The sequence below is a fragment of the Pleurodeles waltl genome, chromosome 8 (assembly GCF_031143425.1).
Source record: "Pleurodeles waltl isolate 20211129_DDA chromosome 8, aPleWal1.hap1.20221129, whole genome shotgun sequence".
Taxonomy (NCBI): Eukaryota; Metazoa; Chordata; class Amphibia; order Caudata; family Salamandridae; genus Pleurodeles; species Pleurodeles waltl.
Window position 1 is genome coordinate 1515546870 of NC_090447.1, and position 15552 is coordinate 1515562421.

The 15552-nt window shown below is 46.6% G+C and overlaps 1 protein-coding gene across 2 annotated transcripts in view; it reads left to right on the top strand.

The window, feature by feature from the left end:
- TTF2 (transcription termination factor 2) overlaps window positions 1-15552 on the top strand; it is a 175292-nt gene that overhangs the window by 107388 nt on the left and 52352 nt on the right. For both annotated transcript variants that reach the window (XM_069202809.1, XM_069202807.1), the window contains exons 15-18: window positions 9006-9159; window positions 10002-10093; window positions 13095-13177; window positions 14328-14467. In XM_069202809.1, coding sequence (XP_069058910.1) covers window positions 9006-9159; window positions 10002-10093; window positions 13095-13177; window positions 14328-14467 — 469 coding nt within the window. The remainder of the gene's footprint in view (window positions 1-9005; window positions 9160-10001; window positions 10094-13094; window positions 13178-14327; window positions 14468-15552) is intronic.

A 15552-nucleotide genomic window follows, 5' to 3' on the forward strand; every position in this document is an offset into this window, starting at 1 on the left:
TAGCCAATGGCTACTAGCCCGGAGGGTGGGTACACCCTCTTTGTGCCTCCTCCCAAGGGGAGGGGGTCACATCCCTAATCCTATTGGGGAATCCTCCATCTGCAAGATGGAGGATTTCTAAAAGTTGGAGTCACTTCAGCTCAGGACACCTTAGGGGCTGTCCTGACTGGCCAGTGACTCCTTGTTTTTCTCATTATTTTCTCCGGCCTTGCCGCCAAAAGTGGGGGCCGGGGCCGGAGGGGGCGGGCAACTCCACTAGCTGGAGTGTCCTGCGGTGCTGGCACAAAGGGGTGAGCCTTTGAGGCTCACCACCAGGTGTGACAGCTCCTGCCTGGGGGAGGTGTTAGCATCTCCACCCAGTGCAGGCTTTGTTACTGGCCTCAGAGTGACAAAGGCACTCTCCCCATGGGGCCAGCAACATGTCTCGGTTGTGGCAGGCTGCTGGAACTAGTCAGCCTACACAGATAGTCGGTTAAGGTTTCAGGGGACACCTCTAAGGTGCCCTCTGGGGTGTATTTTACAATAAAATGTACACTGCCATCAGTGTGCATTTATTGTGCTGAGAAGTTTGATACCAAACTTCCCAGTTTTCAGTGTAGCCATTATGGTGCTGTGGAGTTCGTGTAAAACAGACTCCCAGACCATATACTCTTATGGCTACTCTGCACTTACAATGTCTAAGGTATTGCTTAGACACTGTAGGGGCACAGTGCTCATGCACTGGTGCCCTCACCTATGGTATAGTGCACCCTGCCTTAGGGCTGTAAGGCCTACTGGAGGGGTGACTTATCTATACCTGCATAGGCAGTGAGAGGCTGGCATGGCACCCTGAGGGGAGTGCCATGTCGACTTACTCGTTTTGTTCTCACCAGCACACACAAGCTGGCAAGCAGTGTGTCTGTGCTGAGTGAGGGGTCTCCAGGGTGGCATAAGACATGCTGCAGCCCTTAGAGACCTTCCTTGGCATCAGGGCCCTTGGTACCAGGGGTACCACTTACAAGGGACTTATCTGGATGCCAGGGTGTGCCAATTGTGGAATCAAAAGTACAGGTTAGGGAAAGAACACTGGTGCTGGGGCCTGGTTAGCAGGCCTCAGCACACTTTCAATTCAAAACAGCATCAGCAAAGGCAAAAAGTCAGGGGGTAACCATGCCAAGGAGGCATTTCCTTACACAACCCCCCCCCACCCCAAAACGAAAGAGGATGAGACTAACCTTTCCCAAGAGAGTCTTCATTTTCTAAGTGGAAGAACCTGGAAAGGCCATCTGCATTGGCATGGGCAGTCCCAGGTCTGTGTTCCACTATAAAGTCCATTCCCTGTAGGGAGATGGACCACCTCAACAGTTTTGGATTTTCACCTTTCATTTGCATCAGCCATCTGAGAGGTCTGTGGTCAGTCTGAACTAGGAAGTGAGTACCAAAGAGGTATGGTCTCAGCTTCTTCAGGGACCAAACCACAGCAAAGGCCTCCCTCTCAATGGCACTCCAACGCTGCTCCCTGGGGAGTAACCTCCTGCTAATTAAAGCAACAGGCTGGTCAAGGCCATCATCATTTGTTTGGGACAAAACTGCCCCTATCCCATGTTCAGAGGCATCTGTTTGCACAATGAATTGCTTGGAGTAATCTGGAGCTTTTAGAACTGGTGCTGTGCACATAGCTTGCTTCAGGGTGTCAAAGGCCTGTTGGCATTCTACAGTCCAGTTTACTTTCTTGGGCATTTTCTTGGAGGTGAGTTCTGTGAGGGCTGTCACAATGGATCCATATCCCTTCACAAACCTCCTATAGTATCCAGTCAAGCCAAGGAATGCCCTGACTTGAGTCTGGGTTTTTGGAGCTGCCCAGTCCAGAATAGTCTGGATCTTGGGCTGGAGTGGCTGAACTTGGCCTCCACCTACAAGGTGTCCCAAGTAAACCACAGTTCCCTGCCCTATCTGGCATTTGGATGCCTTGATAGAGAGGCCTGCAGATTGCAGGGCCTTCAAAACCTTCTTCAGGTGGACCAGGTGATCCTGCCAGGTGGAGCTGAAGACCGCAATATCGTCAAGATAAGCTGCACTAAAGGATTCCAACCCAGCAAGGACTTGATTCACCAACCTTTGGAAGGTGGCAGGGGCATTCTTTAAACCAAAGGGCATAACAGTGAACTGATAATGCCCATCAGGTGTGGAGAATGCTGTCTTTTCTTTTGCTCCAGGGGCCATTCTGATTTGCCAGTACCCTGCTGTTAAGTCAAAGGTACTTAAGAATTTGGCAGCCCCTAATTTGTCTATTAGCTCATCAGCTCTAGGAATGGGATGAGCATCTGTCTTGGTGACAGAGTTGAGACCTCTGTAGTCCACACAAAACCTCATCTCTCTCTTTCCTTCTTTGGTGTGGGGTTTGGGGACTAAGACCACTGGGCTAGCCCAGGGGCTGTCAGAGTACTCAGTTACTCCCAATTCCAGCATCTTGTGGACTTCCACCTTGATGCTTTCCTTAACTTGGTCAGACTGTCTAAATATTTAGTTTTTGACAGGCATGCTGTCTCCTGTGTCCACATCATGGGTACACAGGTGTGTCTGACCAGGGGTTAGGGAAAAGAGTTCAGCAAACTGCTGCAGGACCTTCCTACAGTCAGACTGCTGTTGGCTAGAGAGGGTGTCTGAGTAGATCACTCCATCCACTGAGCCATCTTTAGGGTCTGATGAGAGGAGATTAGGGAGAGGTTCACTCTCAGCTTCCTGGTCCTCATCTGTTACCATCAACAGATTTACATCAGCCCTGTCATGGAAGAGCTTATGGCGGTTCACATGGATCACCCTCTTGGGGCTCCTGCTTGTGCCCAGGTCCACCAGGTAGGTGACCTGACTCTTCCTTTCTAGTACTGGGTAAGGGCCACTCCATTTGTCCTTGAGTGCCCTGGGAGCCACAGGCTCCAGAACCCAGACTTTATGCCCTGGTTGAAATTCAACCAGTGCAGCCTTTTGGTCATACCACAACTTCTGGAGTTGTTGGCTGGCCTCAAGGTTTTTACTTGCCTTTTCCATGTACTCTGCCATCCTTGAGCGAAGGCCAAGTACATAGTCCTCTATGTCTTGTTTAGGCTCATGAAGAGGTCTCTCCCAGCCTTCTTTAACAAGAGCAAGTGGTACCCTTACAGGGTGGCCAAACAGAAGTTCAAAGGGTGAGAATCCTACTCCCTTCTGAGGCACCTCTCTGTAAGCGAAAAGCAGACATGGTAGGAGGACATCCCATCTCCTTTTGAGTTTTTCTGGGAGCCCCATGATCATGCCCTTTAATGTCTTGTTGAATCTCTCAACAAGGCCATTAGTTTGTGGATGATATGGTGTAGTGAATTTATAAGTCACCCCACACTCATTCCACATGTGTTTTAGGTATGCTGACATGAAGTTGGTACCTCTGTCAGACACCACCTCCTTAGGGAAACCCACTCTGGTAAAGATACCAATGAGGGCCTTGGCTACTGCAGGGGCAGTAGTCGACCTAAGGGGAATAGCTTCAGGATACCTAGTAGCATGAGCCACTACTACTAGGATGTACATATTTCCTGAGGCTGTGGGAGGTTCTAGTGGACCAACTATGTCCACACCCACTCTTTCAAAGGGGACCCCCACCACTGGAAGTGGAATGAGGGGGGCCTTTGGATGCCCACCTGTCTTACCACTGGCTTGACAGGTGGGGCAGGAGAGGCAAAACTCCTTAACCTTCTGGGACATGTTGGGCCAGTAGAAGTGGTTGACTAATCTCTCCCACGTCTTGGTTTGTCCCAAATGCCCAGCAAGGGGAATATCATGGGCTAAGGTCAGAATAAACTCTCTGAAACCCTGAGGCACTACCACTCTCCTAGTGGCACCAGGTTTGGGATCTCTTGCCTCAGTGTACAGGAGTCCATCTTCCCAATAGACCCTATGTGTTCCATTTTTCTTGCCATTGGACTCTTCAGCAGCTTGCTGCCTAAGGCCTTCAAGAGAGGGACAGGTTTCTTGTCCCTTACACAGCTCTTCCCTTGAGGGTCCCCCTGGGCCTAAGAGCTCAACCTGATAAGGTTCCAGCTCCATAGGCTCAGTTCCCTCAGAGGGCAGAACTTCTTCCTGAGAAGAGAGGTTCTCTTTTTCTTGCTGTGTTGCAGCTGGTTTCCCAGCTGACTTTCCTTTCCTCTTGGTCGGCTGGGCCTTTCTTCGAGACTCCAGCTCTACTTTTTCACCCTGAGCCTTGCACTGTGCCCTTGTCTTGACACACACCAGTTCAGGGATACCCAGCATGGCTGCATGGGTTTTCAGTTCCACCTCAGCCCATGCTGAGGACTCCAGGTCATTTCCAAGCAAACAGTCTACTGGGATATTTGAGGAGACCACCACCTGTTTCAGGCCATTGACCCCTCCCCACTCTAAAGTTACCATAGCCATGGGATGTACTTTAGTCTGATTGTCAGCGTTGGTGACTGGATAAGTTTGTCCAGCCAGGTATTGGCCAGGGGAAACCAGTTTCTCTGTCACCATAGTGACACTGGCACCTGTATCCCTCAGGCCCTCTACACTTGTCCCATTAATTAAGAGCTGCTGCCTGTATTTTTGCATGTTAGGGGGCCAGGCAGCCTGTGTGGCTAAATCCACCCCACCCTCAGAGACTAATGTAGCTTCAGTGTGACACCTGATTTGCTCTGGGCACACTGTTGATCCCACTTGGAGACTGGCCATTCCAGTTTTAGCTGGAGTGGAGTTAGAAGTGGTATCTTTCTTGGGACAGGCCTTGTCTCCAGTTTGGTGTCCAGACTGACTACAGTTACGACACCAGGCCTTTTTGGGATCAAAGTTTTTACCCTTGTACCCAGAATTGTTTTGTGAAGAGGCTCTGGGCCCACCCTCCTGTGCAGGTTTTTGGGGGCCTGTAGAAGACTCTTTACTATTTTTGTTTTTGGCTGTCTCACCACCCTTCCCCTGTGGAGGTTTTGTGACGCCTTTCTTTTGGTCACCCCCTGTGGAAGTTTTGGACACCCTAGTCTTGACCCAATGGTCTGCCTTCTTTCCCAATTCTTGGGGAGAAATTGGTCCTAGGTCTACCAGATGCTGATGCAGTTTGTCATTGAAACAATTACTTAACAGGTGTTCTTTCACAAATAAATTGTACAGCCCATCATAATTACTTACACCACTGCCTTGAATCCAACCATCTAGTGTTTTTACTGAGTAGTCTACAAAGTCAACCCAGGTCTGGCTCGAGGATTTTTGAGCCCCCCTGAATCTAATCCTATACTCCTCAGTGGAGAATCCAAAGCCCTCAATCAGGGTACCCTTCATGAGGTCATAAGATTCTGCATCTTTTCCAGAGAGTGTGAGGAGTCTATCCCTACACTTTCCTGTGAACATTTCCCAAAGGAGAGCACCCCAGTGAGATTTGTTCACTTTTCTGGTTACACAAGCCCTCTCAAAAGCTGTGAACCATTTGGTGATGTCATCACCATCTTCATATTTAGTTACAATCCCTTTAGGGATTTTCAACATGTCAGGGGAATCTCTGACCCTATTTATGTTGCTGCCACCATTGATGGGTCCTAGGCCCATCTCTTGTCTTTCCCTTTCTATGGCTAGGATCTGTCTTTCCAAAGCCAATCTTTTGGCCATCCTGGCTAACTGGATGTCCTCTTCACTGGAGTTATCCTCCGTGATTTCAGAGTTGTTGGTCCCTCCTGTGAGGGAACCAGCATCTCTGACTATTATTTGTGGAGTCAGGGCTTGAGAGGCCCTGTCTTCCCTAGATAGGACTGGTAGGGGGGAATCACCCTCCAAGTCACTATCATCATCCTCTGAGTTGCCATCCTCAGAGGGGTTGGCCTTTTCAAACTCTGCCAACAGCTCCTGGAGCTGTAGTTTGGAAGGTCTGGGGCCCATTACTATTTTCTTTATTTTACAGAGTGACCTTAGCTCCCTCATCTTAAGATGGAGGTAAGGTGTGGTGTCGAGTTCCACCACATTCATCTCTGCACTAGACATTATGCTTCTAAAAGTTGGAATACTTTTTAAGAATCTAAAAACTAGTTCTAGGATCTAATTCAAACTTTTACCAAACTTTTAAACTCTAAAAGGAAATGCTAACCGGGACTAACACAAGGCCCTAGCAGGTCTTTTAAGAATTTAGAAAAAAATTAAAATAGCAAAAAATCAATTTCTAATGACAATTTTTGGAATTTGTCGTGTGATCAGGTATTGGCTGAGTAGTCCAGCAAATGCAAAGTCTTGTACCCCACCGCTGATCCACCAATGTAGGAAGTTGGCTCTGTATGTGCTATTTCAAAGTAAGGAATAGCATGCACAGAGTCCAAGGGTTCCCCTTAGAGGTAAGATAGTGGCAAAAAGAGATAATACTAATGCTCTATTTTGTGGTAGTGTGGTCGAGCAGTAGGCTTATCAAAAGAGTAGTGTTAAGCATTTGTTGTACATACACACAGGCAATAAATGAGGAACACACACTCGGAGACAAATCCAGCCAATAGGTTTTGTTATAGAAAAATATCTTTTCTTAGTTTATTTTAAGAACCACAGGTTCAAATTTTACATGTAATATCTCATTTGAAAGGTATTGCAGGTAAGTACTTTAGGAACTTTGAATCATTTCATTAGCATGTATACTTTTCACTTAAAACACAATAAGCTGTTTTAAAAGTGGACACAGTGCAATTTTCACAGTTCCTGGGGGAGGTAAGTTTTTGTTAGTTTTCACAGGTAAGTAAGTCACTTACAGGTTTCAGTTTTTGGTCCAAGGTAGCCCACCGTTGGGGGTTCAGAGCAACCCCAAAGTCACCACACCAGCAGCTCAGGGCCGGTCAGGTGCAGAGGTCAAAGAGGTGCCCAAAACACACAGGCTTCAATGGAGAGAAGGGGGTGCCCCGGTTCCGGTCTGCCAGCAGGTAAGTACCCGCGTCTTCGGAGGGTAGACCAGGGGGGTTTTGTAGGGCACAGGGGGGGGGGGGGACACAGGTCAGCACAAAAAGTACACCCTCAGCAGCACGGGGGCGGCCGGGTGCAGTGTGCAAACACGCGTCAGGTTTGTAATGGTTTTCAATGAGAGATCAAGGGATCTCTTCAGCGTTGCAGGCAGGCAAGGGGGGGGCTCCTCGGGGTAGCCACCACCTGGGCAAGGGAGAGGGCCTCTGGGGGTCACTCCTGCACAGGAGTTCCGTTTCTTTAGGTGCTGGGGGCTGCGGGTGCAGAGTCTTTTCCAGCCGTCGGGAAAGGGAGTTCAGGCAGTCGCGGTCAGGGGGAGCCTCGGGATTCCCTCTGCAGGCGTCGCTGTGGGGGCTCAGGGGGGACAACTTTGGTTACTCACGGACTCTGAGTCGCCGGAGGGTCCTCCCTGAGGTGTTGGTTCTCCACCAGTCGAGTCGGGGTCGCCGGGTGCAGTGTTGCAAGTCTCACGCTTCTTGCGGGGAGTTGCAGGGGTCTTTAAATCTGCTCCTTCGAAACAAAGTTGCAGTCTTTTTGGAGCAGTACCGCTGTCCTCTGGAGTTTCTTGGTCTCTTGGAAGCAGGGCAGTCCTCTGAGGATTCAGAGGTCGCTGGTCCTGGAGAAAGCGTCGCTGGAGCAGGGTTCTTTAGAAGGCAGGAGACAGGCCGGTAGGACTGGGGCCAAAGCAGTTGGTGTCTTCTTTCTTCTTCTGCAGGGGTTTTCAGCTCAGCAGTCTTCTTCTTCGGTAAGTTGCAGGAATCTAAATTCTTAGGTTCAGGGAAGCCCTTAAATACTAAATTTAAGGGCGTGTTTAGGTCTGGAGGGTTAGTAGCCAATGGCTACTAGCCCTGAGGGTGGGTACACCCTCTTTGTGCCTCCTCCCAAGGGGAGGGGGGTCACATCCCTAATCCTATTGGGGAATCCTCCATCTGCAAGATGGAGGATTTCTAAAAGTTGGAGTCACTTCAGCTCCGGACACCTTAGGGGCTGTCCTGACTGGCCAGTGACTCCTTGTTTTTCTCATTATTTTCTCCGGCCTTGCCGCCAAAAGTGGGGGCCGGGGCCAGAGGGGGCGGGCAACTCCACTAGCTGGAGTGTCCTGCGGTGCTGGCACAAAGGGGTGAGCCTTTGAGGCTCACCGCCAGGTGTGACAGCTCCTGCCTGGGGGAGGTGTTAGCATCTCCACCCAGTGCAGGCTTGTTACTGGCCTCAGAGTTACAAAGGCACTCTCCCCATGGGGCCAGCAACATGTCTCGGTTGTGGCAGGCTGCTGGAACTAGTCAGCCTACACAGATAGTCGGTTAAGGTTTCAGGGGACACCTCTAAGGTGCCCTCTGGGGTGTATTTTACAATAAAATTTACACTGCCATCAGTGTGCATTTATTGTGCTGAGAAGTTTGATACCAAACTTCCCAGTTTTCAGAGTAGCCATTATGGTGCTGTGGAGTTCGTGTAAAACAGACTCCCAGACCATATACTCTTATGGCTACTCTGCACTTACAATGTCTAAGGTATTGCTTAGACACTGTAGGGGCACAGTGCTCATGCACTGGTGCCCTCACCTATGGTATAGTGCACCCTGCCTTAGGGCTGTAAGGCCTACTAGAGGGGTGACTTATCTATACCTGCATAGGCAGTTAGAGGCTGGCATGGCACCCTGAGGGGAGTGCCATGTCGACTTACTCGTTTTGTTCTCACCAGCACACACAAGCTGGCAAGCAGTGTGTCTGTGCTGAGTGAGGGGTCTCCAGGGTGGCATAAGACATGCTGCAGCCCTTAGAGACCTTCCTTGGCATCAGGGCCCTTGGTACCAGGGGTACCACTTACAAGGGAATTATCTGGATGCCAGGGTGTGCCAATTGTGGAATCAAAAGTACAGGTTAGGGAAAGAACACTGGTGCTGGGGCCTGGTTAGCAGGCTTCAGCACACTTTCAATTCAAAACAGCATCAGCAAAGGCAAAAAGTCAGGGGGTAACCATGCCAAGGAGGCATTTCCTTACACATGCAATGCCATTTTCCACAAAATAATTAGTTAATAATTGCCATATTTACACCCCGTTAGGTTTCTTCGTTGCTCTCCTTTCGATGAGTTTAAGCTGTGGAAGAACCAGGTGGACAACGGATCCAAGAAAGGAGGCGAGAGACTGAACATTCTAACAAAAAGCTTGCTACTGCGTAGAACCAAGGATCAGATGGACTCCACTGGCAAACCCCTGGTGAGTGACCATCTGATGGGCAGAGGTGGGTGCGGAATTCCTTGGAAGATGATCAGAGCATTAACAGTCAAGATGATGGGGATCGTCTCAAAGGACTGAAGTTCTATCTCTGGGTGGGTGGTTGAGGTGTGTGTGTGTGTGTGTGTGTGTGTGTGTGTGTGTGTGTGTGTAGGTGACATTGGATGGCATTGTGACTGCACTTCCCTCTACTAGGGGACGTGAGTGCCGCCTAAATGCCTTGAGTCTGCCCACTGCACAGGCCTCCATTTGCTTCTTGTATTTTCAGCTTTGCTCATTCGTGTAGGATTATAAGGAAGAGGGTGAGAGGGAGGGTTGCGGTCAGGGGTGAAATGAGGTATTTGATAAGGACCCATATGTTCCTAACAGTTGTGCTTGGCAGGTTAATGAGAAATAGGGAACGGGTTTGTGAAGTGTGGAAGGAATTGAGAGAAAGTGGGGTCTTAGGCCCATATTTATACTTTTTTAGCGCTGCATTTGTGCTGCTTTTTGACGCAAAAGCGGTGCAAACTTACAAAATACATCTGTATTTTGCAAGTTTTCGCCACTTTTGGCGCAAAAAATGATACAAATGCGGCGCTAAAAAACTATATATATGGGCCTAAGTGAGTTATAAACACCTTGGGTTTCTCACCACAGTGTAACAATAGAGTTCCTTTTTCATGTCAAAAGAAAGTAGAATCGAGTGAGGGTGGCAGTGAGAGGTGAAGGATTTCAGGAACACTGAAGCATAGCATGAGCTGCTGTCCTTTTGCCTGACATGTCTGCCTAGCCTGTGTTTCTATTACAGTTTTTCTCATCTGTTTTTGCCTTTGTCCTGTTAGGTAGTCCTCCCGCAGCGGCGTTGTGAGGTGCATCGATTGAAGCTTTCCGAGGATGAACAATCTGTATATAATGTGCTCTTTGCCCGATCTAGGTAAGTCTTTCAAGAATGCAGGAGTTTATCAGAGTGTGAGGTGGTTAATAGTGAACATGGAGGTAGGTAAGAGATGCAGGTTTGGCCAAAGTAGCTTGGACTTTAGCCTATATGGTTTGCTCAGACAGTAATGCCAGCCCACTGACAGGCTAAATGGGTGGATCAATGACCTGGACTATTGTAAAGTATTTAATTTAGTTAATTCCTTATAGTTAGTAATGTTTCTGGCAGTGATTCATACTTTGCATTGATGCAGGTTGTCCTCAACAGGTCCAAACTGGTGATCGCAAAGGCATAAAATTGGCTTTCTTAGAACTGGACAGTGGTCTGGCAGTGACTGGTCTTAGAACTTACTAATGCTAAAATAAATAGGTTGCCAACAGAACTTCTGCATTCTTGATAACTTGGAAATTCTGGCAAGTAAGAAGATATTCATGAAGAGTACCATGACTTCGCTGTGAATTTACACTGCTAGGGCATCTGACCTCTGCAAGGACCAGAGGAATTCCACATGTCCGGGCTTTTCCGTTTATTCATTGTATTTATTTATTTTTTTTTCTTTTTTTTTCTTTTTTTCGGTTCCTTGGTATGTCTGCCCTGGTTACATTTACAATTTAAAATATTATGACATAGTTGCTACTGCTAATTCTGTTGCCAAGTAAATTGCTTTATAATCATGTGGATAACATGAAGGTGCTACATTTAATTATTCAGGGTCGGGGGAAGTTCATGATCTTAAAGGGATGAAGTAACTTCACCCCAACCAGACGTACTAGATGTCAAAAATTCCTAACAAAAGTAGCAAGGTTTGAATAATCTATGAAGTCCAAAGATATAATCTGGATGGGGCTTACGCTCGTGAAAACTGGTCCTACAAGCTGAACTGTTGAGAAAGAAGTGCTTAAAAATAGAGTTTTTCTCAATGATGGAATCGCCCATTTTGGGTACCAGTAGAGTAATAAAAAGCTCATATTGTGGGAAGGTGTTAATTCATGGACCTACGCCCAGAGTGAATAAAACAAATACCTAAAACTATCTCTGGGGAAAGTGGAATTTACTATTTATGTTTCAATTGCTATATAACCATCACTCATCTTTCCTATTGCTGCAAAGCTATCTAAAGACCTGAAAGATTCATGATGCTAAGGAGTGCGGCCACCACGTTTTCCTGATGTCTATGGACTGACAATAACATTTCCTGAAGATAAGATTGATGTTGTGGCGATAGTCGTATGCTACCAAGCAAGTGATTTAATAGAAAACATTCACAGTAATTAGATTTTGTTCCAGTTAGGAAGTTCTTCTTGGTGAGGAGAAGTTTTAGTCAGGGATGTGGAATTCCTATCGCCCAGAACATATTGTTTGGGGTCAAGGGTTTTCATGTTTATTTTGTCTTTGGGACAAGTAGGCCCAACCCTCTGCGGCACAAACCCTTTGGCTGCTAGTTTACGGAGAAGGGAACTGTCTGCAGTTGAGGAAATGTGTCCATATGTTAATGCTGTTCAAACTTGTATTTATGCTTCATTAATGATAAGCCTTCATTATTAGTATGTATGAGTGCTGTAAATATAAGTTTCACACTGCACTACTGACAGTGGTTCCAGGTTAAAAAAAAAAAAAAAAAAAGTGTACACACGTTTGAAAAGTTTAACAATGAGGCTAAATATAATGCTCCCAGAATACTCACTGATGAGATGCAAATGTGTGCAGAAGCTTGTAATCAAGAGGGATGATTCTTTGCTTTCAAAATAAAATTTTCAGAAAAAAAGGCAAGTAGGAAAAAAACCTTCCGCTACTATGAAATTCTAGGTGCTATTTCTTTGAAGCGTCATTTAGTAAAATGTGTTGATGCATGCTGGTATTTCCCCAAAATATTCCTAATGGAAAAGACCCTCTCCAGGGGCCCCCTCAGCAGCGCACCTGCCCTGAGTGATTCTGGAGGGGGGCCTTACATGTTTCTTGCAGGGGGCCCCCCTTCCATTTTCATTATGTCACTGATTGTCACAGTAGTTCCTGGCACTGAACAAAATACTTTGTGCCAATACGCTCCTTGTGAAAGAGCAGAATGCGATCACTCGCAGTAAAGCCAGCCGATGGAGAAATAGAAGTTAATGAAAACAAAATGTCTTTGTTAATGCCAGACCTAATTAGGGACCTAATTCTTAAAGAAAGTCACAAAAGTGCACCCATGGTATGTCTTTGAATTAATGGCTTTCTTGAATTCCCAAGAACTTACAGAAGTAGACCAGGAAATCGTACTCCTAGATAATATTTGGGAACTGTATTTTAGCACAAGCAAATATGGATGTGTAGGTTTGCTCATGTGAAAATCTATTGAGCATTTACAAGTTCACTTTCCCTCCCAACCACGTTTTTCCCACCCTGGAAGAACTTCTACTTCTGCCATTGTCAGGAGGATATTGCCAACTTTTCTCATTATGGTAAAAGATTAGAGAAGAGCTGGTGAAAATCCTTAACACATGCAAGTTAGGTTTGCAGACTCAAAGGCATTTCAGCCCTAGAACTATTGCTTACTGCTTCCTCCAGCCCCAGTATGTAGATCGGCGGAAAGGCGGCAAAATAAGGAAACTGCCATGTTAGGGTTTGAAATTGCAAGTATTCAAGTCCTAATATAGTAGTAACCCTGGCATTATTAGATAATGCCATAATTTGTCGCCACACTACATGTTCTGCCAAAGAAAATCTACTTGTCCCTTTGGTGCCAAGTAGATTTAAGAAGCAACCTGTCCAATGGACAAGTAGATATTTTAATTCCACACCCCTGTTTAGTGTATATGGATGAACACATAGAAGACCTAATAAGGGGTGTGCAGGTTGTGATTCTAATGCAACAACTTATCTTCACACTTTTGTAGTTAGAGCAGAAAGCTGATGGAACAGAGCCACCTTTTCCCAGGCATGTGTAAATGAGTACTTAACCTGGGGATTAAGAAGAGATATGAACAAGGCCTGATTACCATCGTTTTGCTTCCTCTGTTAGGTCCACGCTGCAGTCTTATCTGAAGCGACATGAACACAAAGACCGAGTGCAGCCACAAAGATCCGACAACCCCTTTGAGCGAGGTGAGTTAGGAGGCGAAGGGGAGCTAGGTGATGTTTGAAACTGAACAAATGTTTGCAAACATTGTGTGAGCATGAACTTTGTACAAAGCACTCCTCCAACTGGAAGTGATGCGAGTTGGGAGGTGAGGGAAGGCTGAAACTAGCAGGAAAAAAAAGAAAAGTTCATTTTCGTGACATGCTAGCACACTGTACAGTTTAAATGTCTGCACATTGAGTCTACTAAAAATGGGTAATTGTTGCTTTTATTTAGTTATCATGTGAAACAGAAAAGCTTATATCCATATTTCTACTGCTAAGTAACAAAATGGATGTGGTTTGGCCTCCCTCTTAAAAGGAGATTTATCAAATCTCTCTGTATGTATGTGCGATTCACTGAATTCAGCTCATAGCATTGTCTTTTCTAGAAGAGCTAGTGTCTGCATTTTATCTGTGGCAGAGACATGCATATCTAGTTCATTTTGATATCCATACTGGAAAAATATTGACTGCTGTTGCCATTTGCTTTTAGTGTTGGTACACAGTACTAATGCATGGTACCTTCTTACGGCACAGCTGTGTTTCTGGGATGAGATGGATGAGTTCTGACTAGTTTGGTCCTGGAATTATCTGGGCAGGTTCTTCTGCCCATTCGGGTGCACTACCATAGAACAGGTTTTGTTTTGTCATTGGAGAAGTTATTGAAGATGAGAAATGTAGTGCACTGATTATTGTATGGCTGTGAAGTTGTGATAGTCCGTTTCCTGCAGTGGGCTAAGCGAGTGTTGTTGCGCATCAGGATAGAAACGTGATACATCTGCAATATATTTTTGGGCTGCTGTATATCATACAAATAAGCATTGAAGTAGAGCTATTCCACACGTTTTCTTTCCTCAGTCTTTCTAGTGGTCTTCTGAATGTTCATTTGTGTCCCACTTTCTTACTTATTCTCAAGTAGTCCCACTGTCTCTTACTGTTTCTATCCGTGTTGCTCTAAAACCTCACTCTGTCTTTCTCCATTGCATTCTGTCCCCGGTGTTCAGTCATTTGGCGTTCTCCTAGTCTCTCTGCTTTGTGTTCCCTGTGCTCAGTGGCTCTTACTTCTTTGATCTTTTGGCTGAAGACTTTTACCATTTGCATCTTTCTCTAATTTCTTTCTTTCTGCCCCTGCCAGTGGCTCAGGAGTTTGGAGCTAGTCAGCAGGAGTGCCAGATCTCTGCACAGCAGCCGCCCCAGGGCTCCAGCACTGTGCATATCCTGTCCCTGCTGCTGCGTCTGCGCCAGTGCTGCTGCCACCTGGCACTGCTGAAAATGGTAAACGCATTAGGAATGTTAACATTGCACGTGCTTATAGTGATTCGTACAGATCGTTCTCGTGTCAGGAAGCCCACCACGGTCTCCCCTGGACTCCAGCGTTCAGCATATCCGGTCTGTACTGAGTCTGCACCAGTGATGCTGTCGGTTTGAGCTACTGACAGTGGTAAACACATTAGGAATGTCAGCACTGCGTGCGTTTATAGCTATAGTGATTCGTACAGATCGTTCTCGTGTCAGGAAGCCCACCACAATCTCCCCTGGGCCTCAGCGTTCAGCGTATCCGGTCTATACTGAGTCTGCACCGGTGATGCTGTCGGTTTGAGCTACTGACAGTGGTAAACACATTAGGAATATTAAATGCATTAATGCAGAATAATGAGCCCCACTCCTTTACTAATGTCAGACTGACCACAGCAGCAATTTTTCACATGCAACAGAAGCATGGTGAGCAGACATCTTTCTTCCTTGCCCATTTGCATGCACAGACCTTGGCGTCTAATATGCCTTCAAGCGTTAAGAATTAATGTTATCTGCCCATACTCATTACGGGTTGAAGCCATCAAGGGGTATTTTCAGTCGGGCTTCATGACGAGAGCAAAGATACCAATCATGTCCTGTTTTTATCCCAAGCGTCCCTTGGAACATTTTGGAAGGCCTCTGTGCTCTCAAACGCAATGTCTTCTTGACTTACAAAGGTGGGTTGAATTTGATGGCCATTGCACCTAAGCTGGGATCCATTTTTGCAAGGCCAAGTGTTCAAGATGTTGGTCCAGATGTACAGAAATGCAAGTCAGCAAGGATCTGCCATCCATTGATTGCCTGCCATCCCCTAGGATTAGCCCTAGGACTCTGCCCGTTTTACCATGTAGGACCTGGCTTGTTAACCCCTGAATCCAGTGACCTCCTGAAGTCTTCACAATTTCACATTTTGTATGATCTTTCACCTTCAAGCATCTAGCCCTTTTAGACTACGCCTAGTCTGAGTGTGCCTAGTTTAGTTACCTTCCTCCCTTGTCACCTTTGGAAAGAATATCTCCCTTCATTAAAGACCTTGGGAACAAAGATTGCACCTCAAAAGCACA